Source organism: Ranitomeya variabilis, chromosome 4, assembly GCF_051348905.1.
Source record: "Ranitomeya variabilis isolate aRanVar5 chromosome 4, aRanVar5.hap1, whole genome shotgun sequence".
NCBI lineage: Eukaryota > Metazoa > Chordata > Amphibia > Anura > Dendrobatidae > Ranitomeya > Ranitomeya variabilis.
The window spans coordinates 214096375-214116615 of NC_135235.1; the positions used below are offsets into that span (position 1 = coordinate 214096375).

The 20241-nt window shown below is 42.5% G+C and overlaps 1 protein-coding gene across 2 annotated transcripts in view; it reads left to right on the forward strand.

The window, feature by feature from the left end:
• LOC143770336 (cell adhesion molecule CEACAM5-like) overlaps window positions 1-18790 on the forward strand; it is a 121052-nt gene extending 102262 nt beyond the window's left edge. For both annotated transcript variants that reach the window (XM_077259861.1, XM_077259862.1), the window contains 7 exons: window positions 1219-1512; window positions 2096-2335; window positions 8278-8613; window positions 9301-9411; window positions 9677-9756; window positions 15861-15902; window positions 18470-18790. In XM_077259861.1, coding sequence (XP_077115976.1) covers window positions 1219-1512; window positions 2096-2335; window positions 8278-8613; window positions 9301-9411; window positions 9677-9756; window positions 15861-15902; window positions 18470-18529 — 1163 coding nt within the window. In that variant the 3' untranslated portion in view covers window positions 18530-18790. The remainder of the gene's footprint in view (window positions 1-1218; window positions 1513-2095; window positions 2336-8277; window positions 8614-9300; window positions 9412-9676; window positions 9757-15860; window positions 15903-18469) is intronic.
• Window positions 18791-20241: the final 1451 nt, after the last annotated feature.

Sequence of the window (20241 nt, forward strand, 5' to 3'; positions counted from 1 at the left end):
TACCTATCAGTGGGGGTTGGCACCCTTAGTTTCTACGGTATGGTGCCCCCTCTCGTCAGCGGCTAGCCCTATTAACCCTATTATACCCTTTAACATAATGTGCAGTAAATCCTCCTAGGATTTAGAAAGGGATATTTATCCACTTGTAATCTAGACTATACTATTCCACACGAGTTGGTGGCTTAGGCCATATCGCCTATTTTTAATACTGAATGTTTCTTTATAGTATTGATTACCTGGCCACTCCGTTATACATAAACGTGTGTTCTGTTGATTTTTTTACTATACACCAAAATTAGGGTATAATAGGGTTAATAGGGCTAGCCGCCGATGAGTGGGGGTACTATACCGTAGAAACTAAGGGTGCCAACCCCCACTGATAGGTAGGGCATCCATTAGGGATTTCTAGGGCATATTAGCGCACACATTATGTGATTTATTTGTGCTTCCTCAGGGGGTTATTTGTTCCCCTATAACCCTAATTTTTCACTTTTTCACCTTTTTCATTTTTTTTCGTATGTTGTATATTGTCTGTGGTATGTCCTCGCAACCTATACTTGTGATATTTTTGAAACTTCTCAATAAACGTTACATTTTAAGGGGCCTTTTTTTATTTTTGTGCTTAATAGGGACCTCACCCTATAGCTTTTTTGGTCCTAACAAACAGACTTACTCTTTTGTGCCTATGTCCTTTTCCAGTATAGGAGGCTGATTCTCATCGGTCCACCAGATGCAATCTTCTCTCACATAATCAAGAAAAATTGGAAAGACAAAAAGAGCAATAGGGTCTTTTCCGAAAAGAAACATTGAGACAAAAAGGAGTTATGCTCACCTGATGGGGTTGTGAAGTTACAACCTCTGTACAAGCTTAGAAAAAGGCTGCTGCAGATCCACTAGGTGGAGAACGTGTGAAACTGGGGACCAGTGGGTTAAAAACGTTGACAAGAAATAAAGACATTAAGTTTACTTGTCAACAAGTTTCGAAGTGAAGCGATTATTTTAATGCCTAAAAATAATTTCCTACTCTTTATTACATTAGAAAAACATGATAAACTTTATGTTTATTTTGGAAGAAATTCCTAAGGAACCTTAATAACTAATAATTCAGAGAAACTCTAATACAGTTGTCAAAAATGAAATTTTCCCATGGCGGAAAGCTGCGAGGTTTCTGAGCTTTTATTGATGGCTTCTCATATTCATCTTTGGTGTTATTCACAGCTCCGGTTTCGGCAGTGACGCTGTACAGTCTCATATCAACAGGGATCTGGGCAGGAGAGGATTTGGCACATTTCTATTGCTCAGCTCAGGGTTCAGCCATCACCTTCTCCTGGAGTCTGAATGGAATCCAAATGTCTGCGAATCCTCCATACTACATTAATCAGGGTGATTCTCCTCCAAACTCCAATTTCCTCATCAGCCCCGTTTCCAAGACCGACAATGGACTAATCACCTGCAAAGCCTCCAACAGAGCTAATAGTTTGAACAGTAGTTCAGCCAACCTCATTATCAACTGTGAGTAACACTTCTACACTTTCAATGTAATAAATCCAATCTATTAATCTAACCAGTCTGTCTACCTGTCATACAACAGTGGCCCAGTGCACTTAATGGTTACAATTCCCATTGATCGGCACTATACGCTTGATGGTTGCAGTCACACGTGCTGTACAAGACACTTGAATGCTTCAAAACTTCAGTTCTTCTACCAGGACCATAATTACCATATGATACTCCACAAGGTTGATTATAACGTGACTGCTAATTTTTGCTCACCCTCCATTTCCACAGTGGGTCTTTGTAAGTCAACCCATTGCTACAGCTGGACCTAATTGGGTCCTCGTACCAAAATAGTCTGTGAGATAAGAGATAGGTAGCTAATTGGATAGATTGATCTGGTTGATGTGGAAATGATTGTTACTTTTTCCTCAATCCACATTGCTTCTTTGGATTTTTGAATTCGATCCCTTGCCACGGTGTGTCGACCCTCTTTGGTGAATCCTTGTGATAATCTACCATGTGGGATAGGAAATAGGTAGATATATACATGTTATTAATAATATGTGTTTATTGCATCTATCACTTTCTTACATCCCAGGGTCTCCCGATGGGAAAATTGTCTGTACTGTGCAACCCATAAACCAGACAGTACAGCTCGGCTGCTCCTGGCCTGGAGGAAAACCTGCAGCCAATGTCACCATGATATTTGGTGATGTCCAAAATACAAGCACTAATGAAGTGTTCAGAAATGTGAGCTCTACCAGTAATATCCACGGGCACAGTCTCTCCTGTAATGGTAATCAGCTAGGAAGAACCTCAAGCTGCATGGTAACATTGGGTAAGAAGTTAATACTGATATTTCAGTTCCATGAATGATACTGTGTTCTACCCTTGAGTAGAGGCTAAATGGGAATATCTGACTCTGTTCACTTTTGCTTTCTTCATTTTTGTTGTTATTCACTGACATAGAAACAGAACAACAAAAAGGATGGAAGTTTAGGATCCATAGTGGAACATACACTAACCCCTCCTATTTGATCCTATGAAGTTTAGTGGAGTTATACTTGTTTCGGTCCTTTTTCCGGACAAAATAGTTCAGCACCAATTTTTTTTAAAAAAGTGACCATCACAGAAGGGCAAAATTGAGTGAAGTCAGTTAAACATCGGTTTAAGCTTGATGGTTGCAATATAGATGACATGACTCTTGTCAGTTGCTACCTACTCCTGGAGTCGTAGAACACTTGAATGTTATAGAATAAAACTTGAACAGTACAATTCTCAACAGATTGGGGCAGCCCCAGACTGGTGATTTTCTAAATGTAAGTTATTTTCGAAAGTGCTCAGGATTCTTAATGCTCCCCTAAAGGATGCCACTTTCAAGCAACAGTCACCCCCGAACTTCTGGATTGTTGGATCCCATCATGCAGAAGGGGATCCCACAACCTTCAGTGGCGCCTCTTACAGTGAAAGGGTGAGATCTCACATTTTGTCAAGATATGTCATACTTTGCGCTGACCGTGGGCACCTGCATCATTTGCTAAACAGATACCGAACAGTAACATCGTTAGAGAAATTACCGTTCGGTAACCGCTTAGTAAAGTATGTGACACAGTTGAGCTAGTGCAAAGTGCAAGATCCCATAATATTAAGTGAGCGGGACCATGGAGAGTTATAAAATCCTGCTTCGCATGCAGAGACCCCACGACCTTGAAGTTCAAGTCTGACTTTTTCTAGAAAGTGAGGTTTTTTAGGTGGCCGGTAGGAATCCTTCTGACAACTTTTGACAATAACTTGTATATAGAAAAATCATCAGACTGGGGCTGTCCCCTCTTTTAATAAACAAAAAGGGCATCCCCTGACTTGTTATAGCGTCTTTTTAGTGTTAAAGATGGTTGATAATGAAAAAAATAACTTATAATTTCCTACTGCTCTCCTGCCACTCTTACACGGTGCTGTCTTGGTCCCTCGCTGGTCTACTTGCTTACGCTTCTTATGAGATTCCATATGAAAATTTCTGTCAATTATTGACCACAATGGTGACCAGTGACCTCCCTGACACTAAACCCTCATATGGCTCACAAAAAAAGCAATCTCTCCTTTTTTACTGAAAAATGGCCAGTGCTCAGTGACGCCGCTACCATGAGGCGAGTTGAGCTCTTTGGCTCAGGCGGCACTGCCATCCCTAAAGAGAGGGGGCGGCAGATTCTGTCGGTGTAGTAACTGGATTTGCGTCAGAGACGCTGAAGTCGCTCTTCTCCATGCATCTCCTCGGGTTGCTTATGGATAGCTGCTCTGTGCTCACAGGACCTGTGATGAAGTCACAGGAGGGGAGGAGTCAGCAGTCACATGATCAGGGTCCTTGTGTATGCAGGACTCTGCTGTGCTGATTGTCAAGGTGCTGCATGAGGGGAAGTTGATGTGTGGGGTCAGGAGGGGTTTGCAGGGTGGATGTAGCAGAGCCATGTGTGTACAAGGTATACAGAGCGGAGCCGTGTGTGTACTTGGTGTATGGAGCGGAGCCATGTGTGTACTTGGTGTATGGAGTGGAGCCGTGTGTGTACTTGGTGTACAGAGCGGAGCCGTGTGTGCAGGAGGTGTATGGAGCGGAGCCGTGTGTACTTGGCGTACGGAGCGGAGCCATGTGTGTACGGAGTGGAGCAGTGTGTGTACAAGGTGTACAGAGCAGAGCCATGTGTGTACGATTTGTGCAAAGCAGAGACGCGTGTGTACAAGGTGTATGGAGCGGAGCCGTGTGTGTACTTGGTGTGTGGAACGGAGCCGTGTCTGTACTTGGTGTATGAAGCGGAACCGTGTGTGTACGAGGTGTACGGAGCGGAGCCATGTGTGTATGTGGTGTATGGCAGAGGTGTCAAACTGTATTCCTCGAGGGCCGCCAACAGGTCATGTTTTCAGGATTTCCTTAGCATTCCACAAGGTTCTGGAATCATTCTGTGCTGTTGATTAAATTATCACCTGTGCAATACAAGGAAATCCTGAAAACATGACCTGTTGGCGGCCCTCGAGGAATGCAGTTTCACACCTCTGGTGTATGGAGCGGAGCCGTCTGTGAACAAGGCGTACGGAGCGGAGCCGTGTGTGTATGTGGTGTACGGAACGAAGCCGTGTGCGTACAAGGTGTACGAAGCGGAGCCGTGTGTGTATGAGGTGTACAGAGCGAAGCCATGTGTGTACGATTTGTGCGAAGCAGAGACGCGTGTGTACAAGGTGTATGGAGCGGAGCCTTGTGTACTTGGTGTATGAAGCAGAGCCGTGTGTGTACTTGGTGTACAGAGTGGAGCCGTGTGTGTATGAGGTGTATGGAGTGGAGCCGCGTGTGTGCAAGGTGTACGGAGTGTAGCCGTGTGTATACTTGGTGTATGGAGCGGAGCCATGCGTGTACTTGTTGTACGGAGTGGAGCCGTGTGTGTACGGGGTGTACGCAGGGCGGAGCAGCGTGAGAACGAGATGTATGGACCAGAGCCGCATGTGTACAAGGTTTACGGAGTGGAGCCATGTGTGTAGGAGGTGTACGTAGCGTGGCCGCATGTGTACAAGGTGTACAGAGCAGAGCCGCATGTGTACAAGGCTTACGGAGTGGAGCCGTGTGCGCGCGAGGTGTATGGAGCGGAGCCGTGTGTGTATGAGGTGTGTGGAGCCGTGCATGTACGATGTCGGTGTATGGTGGGGAGCAAATTTCGTACCTCCCAACCGTCCTGGTGGGCCGGATCCAGCAGGACAGTCCCGATTTTGAGAGGTTGTCCCGGCCGGGAGCTTACTTTTCCTGTGGACACAGGAGTACACGGCGGAGCCCCGAGGAGCACTTTAAAACTCGCACATGACGTTCCACCGGAAGTGACGTGCTGGAAGCTGACCGGAAATGATGTAATTTCGGGAGGAGACTGTGACGGAACCATGGAGGCACTTCATGGAATGCTTCAGATCCATCACCGTGTCCTCCTCCGACAGCGCGACAGCGGGATCGCCTTGGAATCGGGGATACCGGCCAAGTGAGCGGATCATGATATGTCCTGCAGCGGGATGCTCAGGTGGGCATTACAATGGGAGCCGGGCCGCTATAGTATCCTTATAGAATCTTTCGTTCTCTCTCTTTCTTTCTCTCTCTCTGTTCTTTCTTTACCTCTCTCTATGTTCTTTCTTTCCCTCTCTAATCTTTTTTTCTTTCTCTCTGTTCTTTTTCTCTCTGTTCTTTCTTTCTGTGTTTTTTATTTCCCTCTCTAATCTTTTTTTCTCTCTCCTTTCTTTTTTCTGTTCTTTCTTTCTCTCTCTCTGTTCTTTCTTTCTTTCCCCTATTATTTTCTCTCTCTGTTCTTTCCCCTCTTTCTTTCTCTCTGTTCTTTCTTTACCCTCTTTCTTTTTCTCTCTGTTCTTTCTTTCTTTACCCTCTTTCTTTCTCTCTCTGTTCTTTCTTTCTTTACCCTCTTTCTTTCTCTCTGTTCTTTCTTTCTTTACCCTCTTTCTTTCTCTCTCTGTTCTTTCTTTCTTTACCCTCTTTCTTTCTCTGTCTCTCTGTTCTTTCTTTCTTTACCCTCTTTCTTTCTCTCTGTTCTTTCTTTCATTCCCCTTTCTTTCTCTTTCTCTCTCTGTTCTTTCTTTCTCTCTCTCTGTTCTTTCTTTCCCTTTCTTTTTCTTTCTCTTTCTTTCTTTCTCTCTGTTCTTTCTTTCCCCTTTCTTTCTCTGTTTTCTTTCCCCTCCTTCTTTCTCTCTCTGTTCTTTCTTTCTTTCTTTCTTTCTTTCTTTCTTTCTTTCTTTCTTTCTTTCTTTCTTTCTTCCTTCCTTTCTTCCTTTCTTCCTTCCTTTCTTTCTTTCTTTCTTTCTTTCTTTCTCCTCTCTCTCTCTCTCTCTCTCTGTTCTTCCTTTCCCTATAACCAAGGAACAGAAAAAGGGGGCAGGGGTGTTAAAAAGGTACTACTGGCCTCTCAGGTCCTCAATATTAATCTGACCTGATAGCAAAATGACTATATTTGCCCATAGGATGAATAGTATATACATGATCTCATTTATATGGTACAAATAAGTGGTGCTTATAAGAAAAGGATGTTATACCCATACATGTTATTGTGACTTACTTGGGCAAGTGGAAGACATATCCTATGGGCAACTATAGTCATTTTGCTATCAGGTCGGATTAATATTGAGGATCTGAGAGGCCAGTAGTACCTTTTTAAAGGGCGTCTGTCACCCCAAAAATCGTATATGAGCTGTGGCCACCGGCATCAGGGGCTTATCTACAGCATTCTGGAATGCATTCTGTAATGCTGTAGATAAGCCCCCAATGTAACCTGAAAGATGAGAAATAAAGGTTATATTATACTCACCCAGGGGCGGTCCCGGTCCGTTACGGGTCAGATGGGTGTCGTGGTCCAGTCCAGCTGTTTGCGGGAAGTCAGAAGTAACAGAAACACGCTATCAGGCCACGTTCACATGTTCAGTATGTTACCTCAGTATTTGTAAGCCAAAACCAGGAGAGTAACAATCAGAGGAAAAGTATAAAGAAACATGTCACCACTTCTGGATCTCTCACCCACTCCCGATTTGGCTTACAAATACTGAGGTAAAATTCTGACTAAATACTGAACGTGTGAATGTGGCTTTAGGCTGGTTTCACACATGCTGATATTTCCGGTACTGGAAAACAAGGTACTGGAGATATTCGTGTCCGTGTGTGTAATACGTGTGGCAACTGTGTGCCACATCTGTACCACACGGACGCCTGCCGGGGAAGAAGCGCTACAGTAAGCACTGTTCCCCGGCCAAGGGCACACTTAAAATGAAGCAAGTTGATCACCTCACCTCAGGCGGCATTTAGTCCTTGAAGAAGTGTAAAGATCGATGTTTCAAATATATTCCTATTTAAAAGTGTATGTATTATCCATGTGCGTCAGGTTAGGCTAGTAAAGAGTAAACCAGATTTATTTGTACTGATTTTATTACGGGGGGGGGGGGCGCCATTTTTCCGATCGCCTCAGGCAGCAGAGAGGCTAGGTTCATCCCTGCCAGTGCTAGTACACCAATGATAGAGAATAACTCACCATGTGAACTTATGATGACTTGTCGTCAGTGCTGGAAGATCTGAAGATCGAGAGGCAAGAAGTACCCAGCGGGAGGGAGCGGAGCAGCCGCTTGGTGGGACTAGGACTGGTGCGTATAATCGTTTATTATTTTATTCTACAGTGTACTGGTGTTTGACATTCTGGACTTTTTTACACCAATTAACTATCACAAAATCCTAGGACAGAGTATTTCAGTTCACCTTTTCCTGCTCTCCTTAGTCTTCATAGCACAATGGTCTCCAAAACTTCACACAATATTCTATGTGCAGGTGATTTTAAAGTGGCAAAACTTCCTCATGTACACTGTTGCCTGTTTTCATGCACTCCATCTTTATCTTACCTGCCTTGGCAGCAGCTACCTGGCACTGGTTACTCCAATAAAGTTTGAAGTCCTTTTCTATGTCACTGTTTACACAATCAAGATATAATGGTGACATGGATTTTCCCTTCCAAAGTGCCTAACCTTATTTGTCACTGTTAATCCTTCTTTACCATGTCTCTGCACAAGTCCTAACTTATCTATACCCACATGTGACATCATAAACCATGTTTATTGCTTTCCTCTTTCTGTACACCCAGATGTAAAATGTTAAGACCTCCACTAAAAGAGTTCTAGCCTCGGAATGTTGGTAATCATTCATTCATATGGAGAAAACAAATTCTTTATAGGGACTAACTATTCTATGTTTTCTTCTTCATCTTCCATCAGAGCGTCCAAAGTCTCCTGACCATAAGAACGATACCGTTACTCCAGCTTTAGTCGGAGGTGCAGTCAACCTAACCGTGGATCTACAAGCTGGAGTCCGGTCGCGAGCCAGTGCTCTATCAGCTCTGGTCTTTCCTGCTACATTTTCCTGGTTCCAGGGCAATAGTGCTGCTTCTATTCAGACTGGCGGTAAATTCAATGTGGACTCCACTCCCTATGCATCCACTCTGAACATCGATAAGTTGACCGACGTCGAATTTGGGGAATATAAATGTGTAGCCGAAAACTTCATTGGAAGAACAACCTTCTTGTTTAATGTGTGTAAAGTATCCCAAAGCGGTAAGTCATAAACAATGAATCCATCATTTTCGTTATAACTAGCATAAACAAACTAATATGGATGGGTAGCCATGACTGCAATCCAGAAATCTCTTATGACCCCCTGATGATAAGAAGATCACAGCAATCAGTTGTAATTTACTGGAGATTTCAGCATGAACTGTTCAGTTTTCCTACAGTGCCTCCACAGGGGAAATAAAGTATTACACAGTCTCTACTGACATTTTTGAGTTGTTTATTGTACAGACCTGTCACAGTTGGAGATTGTCTTTAGAGACATTCTACACAGGAGCTATCAGATGGAGGTTTTCGAAGGGAAAATCACCTCTATGGACTTAGAATTTTCTAATAGGATATTGTAATATGGTTTTTCTACATCAAACTGTCACCTCGTTGTCTAATGTATTATAGTATTCTTACTTTTATGCTGATTATATCAAATCTGTGTATTTCCAAATCTCATATTGTTACCAGTTTTTGATGATTTTGTGCCTAGTAAATGAGCAGTATATTCTAGTGCTATATAGTTCCATAGTATGCGAAGTTCATCATGGAATATCTTTTACCTACTGGTTGACTGCCATCTTAGTGATACAGCTACAATAATGACTTAAAGTAGAAAATAGTTCCTGAAAATGTTCTTTATCTCCTTTTTTATTGTGACTTTGTATGCTCTTTATTTTCTAGGTGGTGGTTCCAGTAGCGGATTAAATGGTGGAGCGATCGCCGGTATCGTTATAGTAATACTCGCTGGTGTTGCCCTAATAGGAGTCATCGCCTTCTTTATATTACAGAAACGTATGAATTTGTGTACAGTATTAACCTTCAAACTGAATTTTTGGGCATGTACATTATTTTGTATGGGCACAGTAGTGCTGGGTCACTTGTTCAACCATTATTAGGAAAAACTACGGTGAATAAAGAATTGTTGAGTGATCCTTCTTTTGTGCTTAGCACAACTAATTGCTAGTAAAGACCTGTAAATTGCATTTAATATGCACATTCCAATTGTTAGATATTTTTATTTTATTATATTTATTTAAAAGTTTGCCTATGTCATCAGGTAAAACCCCAAAAGCAACCTATGAAGATCCAAATTCTCCACCAGTATACCTTTATGAAACTCAACTTCCAGGAGCAGTGGTAAGAATTCACAAGGGTCTTAGAAATAAAGATGATCTATTATCTTCCAGAACAATCGTATTTAATCTTTTGTCTTTTCCGCTGTTGTAAAATTGCAAATTCAAAAGCTAGAGAGACGCAAGCTGAAGAGCAAAGAATGGCCGGTTAAAGGGGTCGGCTACTATAGATTAATATTAAAAAGTGTAAACTAAAGCCTAATATACATTACTTACTAGCAAACTCTGTTGTGAACGTCAGCGGCAATTCTTTTCTTATTTAAAGAAACACTCCTCTTAACATTTTTACACTCTTAATATACAGTATTGCAATCATCATATCATACAGCACTGTGCACTTACAATTGCTCATTTTGCCTTTCTACCCAGTTAATGCTTCTCTTTTCCATTAGGTCTATGACATTATCTATCTATATAATTGTCTAAGGGTCACTTCCGTCTGTCTGTCTGTCTTTCGTTCTGTCTGTCTGTCACAGATATTCATTGGTCGCGGCCTCTGTCTGTCATGGAAATCCAAGTCGCTGACTGGTTGTGGCAAAACAGTCACGACCAATCAGCGACGGGCACAGTCCGGCGGAAAAATGGCCGCTCCTTCCTCCCCGCAGTCAGTGCCCGCTCCGTACTCCCCTCCAGTCAGTGCTCACACAGGGTTAATGGCAGCGTTGACCGCCTATGCAGCATGAATAGTAAAAAGATCTAATGTTAAAAATAATAATAAAAAAAAAAAAATAGTTACATACTCAACCTCCGTTGGCTCCCGGATTGAAGCGGCTGGTTACCGACGCTCCTCACGACGCCCCGGTGACCGCTCCATGCATTGCGGTCTCGCGAGATGATGACGTGCAGTCTCGCGAAATCGCTACGTCATCATCTCGCGAGACCACAATGCACTCTTCAGACAGGAGGGCGCGAGGAGCATCGGTAACCGGCCGCTTCGATCCGGGGGCCAACGGAAGGTGAGTATGTAACTATTTTTTATTTTAATTCTTTTTAACAGGGATATGGTGCATACTATGTGACTGGCCAATATACTACATGACTGGGCAGTATACTACGTGGCTCTGTGCTGTACACTACGTGACTGGGCAATATACTATGTGGCTGGGCAATATACTATGTGGCTGGGCAATATACTATGTGGCTGGTCAATATACTATGTGGCTGGGCAATAGACTACATGGCTCTGTGCTGTATGTTACGTGACTGGGCAATATACTATGTGGCTGGGCAATATACTATATGGCTGGGCAATATACTATGTGGCTGGGCAATATACTATGGGGCTGGGCAATATACTACGTGGCTGGGCAAAATACTACGTGGCTGGGCAATATACTACGTGTCTGGGCAATATACTACGTGGCTGGGCAATATACTACGTGACTGGGCAGTATGCTACTTGTCTGTGCTGTATACTACGTGTCTGTGCTGTATACTATGTGGCTGGGCAATATACTATGTGGCTGGGCAATTTACTATGTGGCTGCGCAATTTACTATGTGGCTGGGCAATATACTATGTGGCTGGGCAATATACTACGTCGCTGGACAATATACTACGTGGCTGGGCTATATACTACGTGGCTGGGCAATATATTACGTGGCTGGGCAATATACTACGTGGTTGGGCAATATACTGCGTGGCTGGGCAATATACTACGTGGCTGGGCAATATACTACGTGGCTGGGCAATATACTACGTGGTTTGGCAATATACTACGTGGGCTGTGCAATATACTACGTGGACATGCATATTCTAGAATACCTGATGCGTTAGAATCGGGTCACCATCTAGTGTGATTATAAACAGACTAGCTGAATCCTTCTAAGCTCTATGTAGAAACAGGAAGTCTCTTCCCTGCACGAGTCATCATTAGAACTACAATTTGACTCACTACATAGTTGTTCTCTGTAGCAACAAGAGGTCAATTTTCTTATGAGTCATAAGTCACTGCAATAGTCCCTGATGGGGAGGCGGAAGCAGCTGGGTCAGAAGTTGAAGATGGGAATGACTCATACAGGGAATGGAGACTTTCTGTTTCTATATAGAGCAGAGAAAAGAGAAGAATTAACTGGGTAGAAAGGGAAAATGAGCAATTGTAAGTACACAGTGTTACATATTATTGTGACTGCAATATATCAAGAGCATAAAAACTTTGATGGGAGGAAGGCTCCTTTAAGCCACATCCTATTGATTCGCCAGCCTTATGTTCCATCCGCTCAACATTTTCATCTAGAAGATGTGGGCAGATGGAGAAGTGAAAAGTCATAATGCACCTTCCCATGGCACTTTCACCATCAATAATCAGCTCGATTCATTAAGATTTACGTTTCGTACACCTGTATTTATGAAGGACGTGCAGGAGTAAGATGCACCAAATTCATTAAGAGATACACTCCACTTAATGAAAAAAACCCAAAGGTATGAACTGGGATGTAAATTGGTGTGCATGCAGCGTGTAAGCGCACGTTCACACTGGCCACTGAACAGAAAAAATGAAGGACAGAAAGTTTAATGATTGAATACCCTGCCGTAAATAAATAAATAGAATAGTGCATGAAAATAATATACGCTGTTTAGATAACATGTTTTTTGGTAAAAAAAATGCGAAAGCCATCCCACCTCTTCACGGTGACCGTAACTGGGATAGTCTTAACTCTAATATTAAAAACCTTACCATTTGTCAAGTGACTTGCATGTGGATAAGGGCTAAGGCGAACTGGACCCCTTGACTGTGTTTCCACTACTTGGGTTCAGTCTGTCTCAGCCCTTATCCACATGCATGTCACTTGACAAATGGTAAGGTTTTTAATATTACAGTTAGGACTGTCCCAGTTACGGTCACCGTGAAGAGGTTGGATGGCTTTCGCATTTTTTTAATCAAAAAGCTTGTCAATTAAATACCGTATATTATTTCCATACACTATTCTAATTATTTCATGCAGGGTAATTAATAATTATTTTTCTGTCCTTAGTTTTTTTCCACTTATCAAATGCGGCACACCTTATCATTGGCATGTACATTGTCGGGAATGTTACTACAATCAGGGACTGGAGTAACATTTCTGGTCTAAGTTACAGCACAACTCTAAATTAATGTGTTGGGTAGATATTGTCTTGTCTCAGCTCTTTGCACAGTTCCAAGCACATTGGCATGAAAATCTTTCACAAAACGTTTGTGCAACTTCCTGTTGTTCAAAAGCTTAGCAAAATTTGAAGGTTTTTTTTAGCAGAATTCTGGCATGAACACTTTGATGAATCAGGGCTTAGTGTATTTTAATGGAAAAGACTGAGTGACTGCTATATTATGGATGAGGATAGCAGAGAAGGCTTGCTTTTTAAGAGGATGTGGCTTAAAGGGAACCTGTCACCCCGTTTTTTCCGCATGACATAAAAATACTGTTAAATAGGGCCTGAGCTGTGCATTGCAATAGTGTATTTTGTGGACCCCGATTCCCCACCTATGCTGCCGAAATACGTTACCAAAGTAGTCGTTTTCGCCTGTCAATCAGGCTAGTCTGGTCAGATGGGCGTGGTGTCTTCCCCCAGAACTTGCTTAGTTTTCCGTTGGTGGCGTAGTGGTTTGCGCATGCCCAAGGTCCCGAATCCACTGCACAGGGGAGTGAAAAGAGCGCGATGTGCGCTATTTCATTGGTGATCGTGGGGGCGGCCATCTTCCTTTGGCCGCGCGTGCGCAGAAGCGGCGCTCTGCTGGCCGCGGCTTCAGGAAAATGGCCGCGGGATGCCGCGCGTGCGCAGATGGAGATCGCGGCGGCCATTTTCCTGAAGCCGAGATGCGAACTCTGCTTCTGATTCCCTGACGTGCATCATTTTTGGGAGTGGACACCTACTGGAGGTGGATAATCAGACATACTAGACTGCATTTGAGTCTCTACCTTTTGAAGGCGTACACTCACTAGAATGATTCACTTCAGAGTATGTGATTGCTCTGCCGACACCATTAAAATCTACGGTCCTGTCAACACAATCCCGTGTTGCAGTGGGTTCTGACGTACAGTACAGATCAAAAGTTTGGACACACCTTCTCATTTAAAGATTTTTCTGTATTTTCATGACTATGAAAATTGTACATTCACACTGAAGGCATCAAAACTATGAATTAACACATGTGGAATTATATACTTAACAAAAAAGTGGGAAACAACTGAAAATATGTCTTATATTCTAGGTTCTTCAAAGTAGCCACCTTTTGCTTTGATGACTGCTTTGCACACTCTTGGCATTCTCTTGATGAGCTTCAAGAGGTAGTCACCGGGAATGGTTTTCACTTCACAGGTGTGCCCTGTCAGGTTTAATAAGTAGGATTTCTTGCCTTATAAATGATGTTGGGACCATCAGTTGTGTTGAGCAGAAGTCTGGTGAATACACAGCTGATAGTCCTACTGAATAGACTGTTAGAATTTGTATTATGGCAAGAAAAAAGCAGCTAAGTAAAGAAAAATTAGTGGCCATCATTACTTTAAGAAATGAAGGTCAGTCAGTCCGAAAAATTGGGAAAACTTTGAAAGTGTCCCCAAGTGCAGTTGCAAAAACCATCAAGCGCTACAAAGAAAATGACATGAGGACCGCCCCAGGAAAGGAAGACCAAGAGTCACCTCTGCTTCTGAGGATAAGTTTATCCGAGTCACCAGCCTCAGAAATCGCAGGTTAACAGCAGCTCAGATTAGAGATCAGGTCAATGCCGCACAGAGTTCTAGCAGCAGACACATCTCTACCGCAACTGTTAAGAGGAGACTTTGTGCAGCAGGCCTTCATGGTAAAATAGCTGCTAGGAAACCACTGCTAAGGACAGGCAACAAGCAGAAGAGACTTGTTTGGGCTAAAAAACACAAGGACATTAGACCAGGGGAAATCTGTGCTTTGGTCTGATGAGTCCAAATTTGAGATCTTCGATTCCAACCACTTTGTCTTTGTGCGACACAGAAAAGGTGAACGAATGGACTCTACATGCCTGGTTCCCACCGTGAAGCATGGAGGAGGAGGTGTGATGGTGTGGGGGTGCTTTGCTGGTGATACTGTTGGGGATTTATTCAAAATTGAAGGCATACTGAACCAGCATGGCTACCACAGCATCTTGCAGCGGCATGCTATTCCATCCGGTTTGCGTTTAGTTGGACCATCATTTATTTTTCAACAGGACAAAGACCCCAAACATACCTCCAGGCTGTGTAAGGGCTATTTGACCAAGAGGGAGAGTGATGGGGTGCTACGCCAGATGACCTGGCCTCCACAGTCACCAGACCTGAACCCAATCGAGATGGTTTGGGGTGAGCTGGACCGCAGAGTGAAGGCAAAAGGGCCAGCAAGTGCTAAGCATCTCTGGGAACTCCTTCAAGATTGTTGGAAGACCATTTCCGGTGACTACCTCTTGAAGTTCATCAAGAGAATGCCAAGAGTGTGCAAAGCAGTCATCAAAGCAAAAGGTGGCTACTTTGAAGAACCTAGAATATAAGACATATTTTCAGTTGTTTCACGCTTTTTTGCTAAGTGTATAATAATTCCACATGTGTTAAATCATAGTTTTGATGCCTTCAGTGTGAATTTACAATTTTCATAGTCATGAAAATACAGAAAAATCTTTAAATGAGAAGGTGTGTCCAAACTTTTGATCTGTACTGTATGCCCTAACGGGGCCAGCGAGCATGTCCCTAAATGCAATGTGAAAGCACCCTTAACCACAACCAGTTTTCCAACCATAGCATCTTAACATGAGTTTATGCCGAAAATCGCAATTACCAAAAAGATGAACAGAACTGTTTAAGAAAGGTAAATAAAAAATGGTTCCAAAAAGTACAATTCTGCCACACGTTGTGGAGTATTTTACTTGGAGGAAAGTTGACAACCTTCTCCTAGAGAATAGCCCATTTTATATGGCCTTCGTTGCATTCTGCTGACCTCATTCATGGTCCTCACTAACTCGTGAAACCCGGTTTTAAAGTTGTATTTTCATAGATATCTAGGAATGCCCAAAATATTTGGATTCATCTTCTTCGTAACATATTGAACAGAGAAACGTACATAAATGTAATTACCCTAAGACTAAAAATACCTACACAGTAAAAATATTTTTTTTCCTTGTTTTGACAGATCAGTAAAGCGCCACCTATTAAGGAAGAAGCAAATTATCAGGTAACCTAAATTACTATCTGTTCCCTAGAAAATCTAGAATATAGGCCACCAATCCTGGAGAAAAAAATGTCAACTTTGTGCACAGTAATGAGCGATTGACTTTTTTGTTGTCACTGAGCTCCATTTTTTCTTTAGAAAAACCATGTTGACCAAGCAGGAGCAAAGAAGAACTACAAACACATGACACTGTTCCTGCCATCTTTCTGGCATTAAATGACTTCAAATGTCACAACTTTAGCCGTTTTTACGCCATCGAAATGGGCAGAGCTGGGGGATAGTGGACATACCTAAAATCGCCCATCTAATTAATAAAATTGTATGCCAATTTTTTGGTATAAATTTTACCATAAACGTACAGTAGTAAAATGCAACCATCTAAATAAGTGGCATGTTCTACTTACTTAATTAGGCGCGTCTTACTCCAGTGTCCTCATTTATTAAGACTGGAGTGCAAGGTACTGGTCCTAATAAATCAGATCTAAAGTTTTGTAACGGGGATAGTTTATGGTTTTACCAACAACTCTTCTCCAATCAGTTCTATCAACAATTCTTAAAGGGTGACGGTAAGACACCCACAAATAGTGTCAAAGCGATCTCAAATGTAAGAGCTTGTTCACACAATGAGTTTTTTCCCTGAGTTCCTAAAAAACAACATTGCACTCTATAATACCAGCAAAGTGAATGAGATTTATGAAATCTTATGCACAAGCTGCTTTTTTATCTTGCGGATTTCAGCCAAGAAACTGTGTTTTCTAATCTGCAGCATGTTAATTTTTTTCTGAATTTTTGCAGCGTTTTTTCATATTTTTTTCACCCATTCAAATTAATGGGAAAGAAATGCATCAAAGCATGCATTATGCCCTGGGTTTACCCAGCCAACAATTTTAATTTTTTTTTGCAGAAAAATCTCAATATGTGCACATAACCTATTGTGGAGAACATTCCCTTTAAATAAAGTGCCAGCCCAATGTACCCAAATACAGCCTTCAACCACAATATGGATATTTGATAACTTTTGAGTAACCGTTATCTCTCTTGACTCCCCCGTACACCAGAGTTCTTGGTTTGGCTGAATGTTCCTTTGTTCTCTATGAGAGAGCCTCTGCCAGAATAATTTGGCAGTGGCTTATTTCACCGCCGGACAAAAGGATTGGGCAATTGAATTCCCACTTTACAATCTTTATGTCCTCTGACATCTGTCATCCCCCATACATGATTATGACTGTTCTCTAAATTATGTAGTGGCCTTAAAGCAATGAGTGATTATAGTAAATTCTTAAAAAAATGGAACCTGTTACATAGGATAACACTATTAACCTGCAGCTAACAGGTAATCTGCAGGGTAGTAGTATTATGAAGGTGCTCGACTACAGTACTGAAAGTGCGACACCTGGGAGAAAATGAATTTTATTCCTCCTGTGAGCCGCCAGCTTTCAGTCATAAAAGTGGGTTGGCTCAGCCAAAGTCATCATTCACAGCCCTGAAAACGGCAGCTGTAAATGCACCCCGGCACTTTAACTGACAGCTGGCTCAGCAGTGTATCTGTGCAAAGCGAACTGTCATTGAAAGTTCCACTCAAAGTGCTGGGAGTGGTGACTGTAGCTGCGCTGGCATGCCTTTGTAACTGAAAGCCAGCAGCTCCTGAGAGAAATGAAGTTCATTTTTTCCTGATAGCTGCACTTTCAGTACAGCGGCCAGGAACCTTTCTAACACTATTCACCTGCAGATTAATCCCGAGAAAGTGCCGCTCTCAGTGCTGTGAGTGGTGACTGTAGCTGCGTCGGCACACCTTTATAACTGAAAGCCGGCAGCTCCAGAGAGAAATAGTTAACTATTTCCTGGTAGCCGTACTTTCAGTACAGTGGCTGGGCACCTTTCTAACACTATTCACCTGCAGATTAATCCTGAGGAAGTGCCGCTCTCAGGCTTTGAATGCTGACTGTAGCTGCACTGGCATGGCTTTATGACTGAAAGCCGGCAGCTTCTGAGAGAAATAAAGTTAATTTTTTCCTGATAGCCGCACATTCAGTACAGCGACCAGGCACCTTTCTAACACTTTTCACCTGCACATTAACCCTGAGAAAGTGCCACTCTCAGTGCTGTGAGTGGTGACTGTAGCTCCACTGGCATGCCTTTATAACTGAAAGCCTGCAGCTCCAGAGAGAAATAAAGTTAACTATTTCCTGGTAGCCGTACTTTCAGTACAGTGGCTGGGCACCTTTCTTACACTATTCACCTGCAGATTAATCCTGAGAAAGTGCTGCTCTCACTGCTGTGAGTGGTGACTGTAGCTGCACTGGCATGCCTTTGACTGAAAGCCGGCAGCTCCTGAGAGAAATAAAGTTAATTTTTTCCTGATAGCCGCACTTTCAGTAGAGCGGCCGGGCACCTTTCTAACTCTATTCACCTGTAGATTATCCCTTTATCTTCAGGTAATAGCATCCTCCGACATGACGGGTTTCCTTCAATCCGGGAGATCAGTGAACTAATTGTTCACCCAAAAAGTCCTATAACCGGTATGATTTGTGCTCACATCTCATTATTGCTTCTTTTTTACCCCTTTACAGGAATTAACACATGGCAGTAAATCAGTATACCACATTATGATGCCAGACCCTGGAAGATAACTGTGGTAACAGCACAAGCCGTGAGCCCATCTCAGGTCCATTAACTGCATGTTCTACAATGTAACGTGTCTTTCTGCAACGGATGGAGTAAAGCATTATAACTTCTTCTCTCTTTAGGCAAATGTGCAAAAAATGCAATCCGATGCTTTTCAAACACATAAATCTTGTGAATATATTGTACAGGTTGTATTTTTAATATTGTCACATTTTGATGATTTTTTGTCTTTAGGTTTATTTAATAAAATATAAAAAAGCTTGCTTACTTTTTTTCTTTATATTATTTATTTGACAAGAGGAATTTTACTTAGGAATATTTTATTTACACTCCTCAACATTGAAATTGTACCAAGAAGTAAAAGAAGTTGAATTCTGGAAATCACATTATGGATAGAAATGTTAATAACATGCAAATGATGACAAAATGGAAACAACATTTTCAAAACATCTTGATTTATTCAGTCTGGAGTGTTAGCCCCACATGCAAACATCCCTACATTTACAGCCTTCTGTGGGGCTCAAATCACTTGGACAAATCATCTAGATCTGCTGCTGGCAGCTCCCAACCAATGATGTCCCAGATGGACTTGATGGGAGACAAGTCCAGAGATACTGCAGTTCATGGTAGCAGGCTGCTCACAGAAGCATGAGCAACATTGGTGTCCATCTTTGTTTCCACAAAAAGTAATGTACAACACTTTATGCCCCTGCAAAATATTCTTATTATTTTGGGTCCCAATATATTATTATTTTTCCTTTACTTCACTCACTTATTTAGCACCATTAATTACACAGTGCTTGACAAAGATTGTCATCGCTATCCCCAATGGAGCCTACAATCTAAACCCCCTATTAATGTGTCTTTGATGTGTGGGAGGAAATCCACACAAATACAGTGAGATGATAAAAACTCTCAGCAGATGTTGTCCTTGTTGGGTGAATGCTGAGTCACTACTCACAGGCAAGCCGGGTGTCACGGGTTTACCGTGACAGAGAGCAGAAGACCATAGCATCTGATTTCTCCTACTCCTGCACTGATTAGAAGCACTTCACCTTCATATTAAACGGTGCAAGTTTCTTTTAGCAGTGCAGGGGTTAATCTGCTCAGTTGAGAGCTCCTGGAAGCTTTCCTGCATTAAGGCTCAGCTGTTCACTGTTAACCACTCACATCTACTATATAATCTGGGTCCTGGCTAGCACTCATTGTCAGAGCAGGGTTATGTTGCATGGCTGGAGGTTGGTGGTTGTTATTTGAGGTGTTTGGTGGATTTATCTGTGACTGTTGCTAGATTCTGAGTGTGTGCTAATTCCCCTTCTTCTACTTTGCTTTTCCCTCATCCTCTGTTCCCCAGTGTATACCTCTGTTTTTTGTGTGAGTATATTTGTATGATTGGCATTTCCCTTTATCCCTGTTCGTATTACCTTGTTAGTCTTGTGGGTGTATTACGGTACACTACTACTCCCCTCATTCCTGGGCAGGGAAAGGGTACAGGCTGAGGGTGGATTCAGGGGCTAAAGCAAGGTATTTGGCCCCAGTGTCTTCACCATCAGAAGTAATCTGGGGAACAGGGTGAGCTAGAGCACCTCTAGCATTAGGGACAAGGAAGGATCCCCTGGTCCCAGGCCACCCATCAACAGAGTTGTGACACCATGAGACAGGATAGTCAGAATGTCTAAGATCACTCACAGGCAAGCTGTGAGACAGAGTAGTAAGA